General features: G+C 37.4%; 1 protein-coding gene across 1 annotated transcript in view; it reads right to left on the reverse strand.

The window, feature by feature from the left end:
- Cul4 (cullin 4) overlaps nucleotides 1–5023 on the reverse strand; it is a 43113-nt gene extending 38090 nt beyond the window's left edge. The window contains exon 1 of the mRNA XM_071671570.1: nucleotides 4351–5023. Within this exon, the coding sequence (XP_071527671.1) occupies nucleotides 4351–4594 (244 nt within the window). The 5' untranslated portion in view covers nucleotides 4595–5023. The remainder of the gene's footprint in view (nucleotides 1–4350) is intronic.
- Nucleotides 5024–5337: the final 314 nt, after the last annotated feature.

Below are 5337 nucleotides of genomic sequence, written 5' to 3' on the forward strand. Positions count from 1 at the left end.
ATTTAGAGGCTTCACTTACACATACAGTTACTGCCAAGGTGAAAATCCAATGCCCGCAAGTGGACTACGTGGAATGAACACCTGTCTTTCTGAACCCTTACACTACAACTTACAAATATCATAACAGACAACATTCCTTCTCTCCTTGAAATACAACTAATGCCCACTGCTGTCAAAACACAGTTTCTGTATCCCATGAAGTTTCCCAACCCTCACTGAACCAAGAAGTGGCAACCAAGTCCCATAAGATGCTGCTTCCACATAGTGACTGCATAAAACCTCACAAATAAACAACGATGGCTGCTGCCCAGCTGCTGATTCCTCTGCATCACAGACCTTTTTACTTGCTCTCATCATCATTTAGTAATCTATGCAAGTTATAATGTCAAGATATAGGATGTATCATGTATCATAATGCATAAATGCAAAAAAAATCATTATATTTGATGTTCTTGATCAGTGTTAACAAACTGGAAACATGGGGATTCTTACTATCCCTTTAAATAATAATGCACAGATAAAGATAAATAAATACAACTTGATTTCTTTGATAAGTGCTCACGAGCTGGAAATGCAATGCTTCTCAAAATCAGTTTAAATCTTGCCATTTAGTTTTTGCAATTTACACTTCACTTATTTCATAAGTGTAAGGAACAAGAAGTGCATCCACGAAAAGGGATACAGTCACAAATGGCACACCACTGAGCTTGATCTTGGGCAAAATGCTATTTCTGGTGTATGCGAATGACTTGCCTAACAGCCTGGACTCCTACCTAACCATGCTTGCAGATGATACAAAGGTCTTGAGAGAAATAAAGAATGAAAACAAATGCATAACAATGCATTTGTTTTCATTCCTTATTTCTCTCAAGACCTTTGCATCATCTGCAAGCATGGTTAGGTAGGGGAAACCTGGACAAACTCTAAAATTAGTCACATAACTGAAGACACTGAATCCAATAAAGTGCAAAGTAATGAGAATGGAACACAGTGAAAGAAGGCTTCCGCGTAACTACTAACTATGGGAAATACATCACAAAAATCGGTGGATAAGACCTTGGGGTTAACTCTGCCTTGTCTGTTACCAGTTACTAATTATTAGATCAATGAGAGTTTCTGTTGCCAACTAAAAAACTGCATTGAAATAAACAAATACTGATATGTTTTGTAAGCTATGTCTGGTCACAACACTTATAGAAGTACCATACAAAGACCTGATCAGGAATGTCGAGAGAGCAACCAAGATTATACCTGAAGCACTGGGCTTGTTACAAAACTGCCCATCATGAGGAGCAGGGAGAGAAGGGTGACATGAAATCAGCCTTCAATTCTCTAAATCATCTGGATGATGTTGAAAGTATCTAGTTTTTCAAAACATGCAGTACCAGAACAACCAAAGACCACAGCAAGAAACTAGACAAGAATATGATTAAAAAAGGATGTTAAAAAGCTAGACCACGCAATACTCAGACAAGTGCTATATCACATGATAACTGTGTAGCCAGTGGCAACTCAAGGGTGTCATTCTGACATTTCTTTCCCCTCAAAGCTATGAAACTCTCTACCATTTCATTTCTTTCTGAATAACTATGACATGGTACTTTTTAAGAAACAGAGTCGTCACTTCCTCCAAATCTCATACTTTTCCTTGTCTCTTCTTTTTCCCTTTCATCAACCTTTTTATATTCTAATAAAGGCCCAGCCTTGATGTGGACTTTTGCAGTGATTATAGCTCCCAATTCTAAAAAAAATAAAATAAAATACAAGTAAGTGTAGCATATGTTTGGAACAAATCAACCACAGAAAATGTTAATGCAAGCAGTCAAAAAGGTTTAAACAGCTACTTGATAACACAAAAGGTTCAGCTAAGGCTCATAGAAAGTAGAACTCTCCTCATACTGTACTAATAGGTAAATGAATATTGTGAAAGTCCTGTCATGTGCAGACGACTCATCAATCACATCCAAATAATGCCACTACCCAAGTAATGACAAACATGCAACACATCACACAAATAGAATACTGACTCACCCAAAACAGCACATCTGCATTTCTAAAGAAATTTATCATCACTCTCTTCACTCCAGGTAGTTATAAATAAAAATTCACCCTCATATCAATCTAAGAGGTCAACATCTACCACCTATCACAACTCCAATCATACTATGAATCACATACCATATTCACTCTCCACACCATAAACGTATGCACAGGTCATAAACAAACTAAAATTATACATCCGAAGAACACTTAATGGCACTAGTTTTGGACTACAGAAAGACTCCCTTAATATCCCTACAAATAGTTCATCTGCTCCACCTTATACTACACCCCCAGCTTCCTAGTCATCCATCCTGTCAAAAGCAAACAACAAAACTATATACCACCAGAAATTTAGCTCTCAGAACAGTCTATGGCTCTTGAGCAAACAAACATTCAAAAAATTAAAACAAAATGAAAACACTTCAGGACAATCTTTAATAGCTAAGCTTGGCACTCATATTTGCAACAGTACGAAACCACTTTTCTTTCAAACATACCACAACAAACCATCAACCTCAGAGTAGAAACTAGGAACTCATACCTGCTTCATATATTGGCAACCTTAACTCACAGATCCCTCATCACCCAATCAACATGAAAATGAAAATCATTAACGCACATGAATAACCCAATTAGCAATAAAAACAACCACTCTCTCAACCCAGTCGTAAACCCCTAGGTCATGTAAGTTACACTATCTTGTCTCAGATCTGGTCACCATCCATCTCAACAACATTACAAGCAATGATTTAACATACCATGAGACCTCATGTCCAAGATGCAACATCCATATTGAAGACATAGAACACTTACTCCTAGTTAGAAATAAGGTGAGGTTTTCATAGGTGCTACTGATTTACACAAATGTTTCATCTTTGTATGTTACTTACCCTCACACTTCCCCTACCCTTCATTGCTCTTCCCCCTAATAACTTATCACTTATGGAAGGACAGAAAATAATCATCACAGTATGGATCAATCACATTCATCTATTTAACATCTCAATAGCATTTTTCCTCTTCTTAGAATCTTAGGACCATTTCTGAGTCAAGGAACAGAAAACATTAGGTCCACATTCAGTATAATGAAATACTTTGCATGATATATCAACACTCTCTCATGTACATGCTATCCATGTGAGGATACCCATCATCACACCTGTTCCTCACACCTGTGCCATGTTATACAATGAAACATAAATAAAAAAATAAATAAAACTAGCACTGGTAAAGCACGCCGTTCATAAATAGTGAACAAAAGGTAGGTACACCAAGATCTACATGGGCTGAGATGAGTGTAATCATGGTACAGTCATACACCTGTAAAACCTCAACAGACCCAATGAAAGCCTTACTTAACTTCCCTAACAGCAAAATCTTATCCTGATGTTCAATTCTCTATGTGATATATTGATTACATCCATAACTGAGCACCGTGCAAATGGTGCTAGATATCAACCATCAGAAGACAAGAGCAACCAATTCAATATTGGTATGTTTCAGCTGCTAAGGTGTATTTAGGATGTGTTAATATTTCATAAGTGTCATGCCTAAGATATCTTCATATCAAACCCAAATTTTCTAATATATGTAAACATCACTATTATCACTCAATCTAATATTGTACAGTAAAATATAATGCTCCAAATCATCCTCAAAAACTGCTGTTGTATTCTCTGAACACCAAACAAACATAGCAAAACAAAATCAATCAATATTCACAGATAATGATGATACAGTGGTAAACCGATGAATCAACAATATAAATTTCCTACTAACTCTAATTTTCCTTGACCTTCATACCCTTAACCAACACTGCCTTATCAAATACTGAAGATTAACAATGTTCCCATACAACACTGTCATTCTTAATCAACCTTTGCAAAGCAGTACCAATCAATATCTAAACTTAATAACGATGCGGTGCTAAACTAGACTTGTACTGTAGAGTAAAACATAACGAAGAAATGTTCTAAAACACACAGATGTACATCATACCTGAGAAGGAGGAAAAAGTCATCTGGAGGTACCTGTATTACCTTAAGAGCCAAAAAATTATTACAAAAACTACCTTATAACACTGGACTATTTCTTGATCTCATATCATCAAGCAAAATGAAAGATTTCCACGACTCCGAGACCATATATTGCTCAATGCGAAAAAATGACATGGACACCCTACATTGACAACAGCTGATGGAAGTTTCTCACTCAGCAATACTGCATGGAATTCATGATCGACGACAGCATAACTATCATTCTATTCCTCACGTTAAGCATCATTCCATAAGCTTGTAAATGTCTTACCTTTGAAATTCTTGATGGCCAAAACCTTCTTCTCGGACCCTTGCTTCTTGCCAAGGACCGTGCTTTTACTAACACCATTCGGAGCAACTGAAAAATTGGCTAGTTTTTGACTCTCCATCATGTCTGTCTGTCGGCAAATTTTCTTTTGCAAGTGAGGACAATCCGGTGAACCCGACGAAAACCTTTTTCTCTGGCCGTTTGTAACACTCTCACTGACAAAGCTTTGCCTCTGAGAAGACATCATATTCTAAGTCTTCATAAGAATCTGTGGCCAGAGCCACTCTGACGCACTATTAGGACCTCTAATACCACACACAGTTTGCCCAGGTCATCTGCACGTCCTCCCCATCGAAGCAGTCCACCAATTCATGTCGGAATCACAAAATTTAGTGGAGGGGCGAGAGTCTGCCACGGACGGTATAATCCGTGAGCACCTCGTTGTGTTCCAACTCTCAAGGTTGTCTTGAGCAATTAAAAAAATAAGAAGTAAACCGACACCGATAATTCACTTATATAATCTATACAAAACATAACCGGAGGTAAATTTTTTTCATAATTTTTAGGCAACTCTAAACTGTATTTGATTAATAGACAAATGGATCATGAGAAATTCCTTCATCCTTGGATTCGGACAAACGAGGACATTCCGCCTGTTCGTACGTTGTGTGACTTCCCTCTAGCAATCTTGCGCAAGTAACATTTATCTACTTAATTATTGTCAACATATGAGCAGCTCTAGCAAAAGTTACCAACACGAATACATAACGAGAATGACTAATGAGAAGTATTGTTTTCAGTTGGCATCTGTACCGAAAATGTCACAAAAATCGTAGTATTTGCGGGCATCAAGTGGAGAGCCAGGAAAAGGAGTCCGATTCGGTAACCTGCGCCCCAACCCTCTCTTCCAACAAATAAGAAATTTTGATTCTTTATATAGCGTTCAAGCTCTCTATATTACCATTTAAGACAATCTAACGATCCAAAAAT

The sequence above is a fragment of the Panulirus ornatus genome, chromosome 16 (genome assembly GCF_036320965.1).
Source record: "Panulirus ornatus isolate Po-2019 chromosome 16, ASM3632096v1, whole genome shotgun sequence".
In the NCBI taxonomy this organism is placed as follows: domain Eukaryota; kingdom Metazoa; phylum Arthropoda; class Malacostraca; order Decapoda; family Palinuridae; genus Panulirus; species Panulirus ornatus.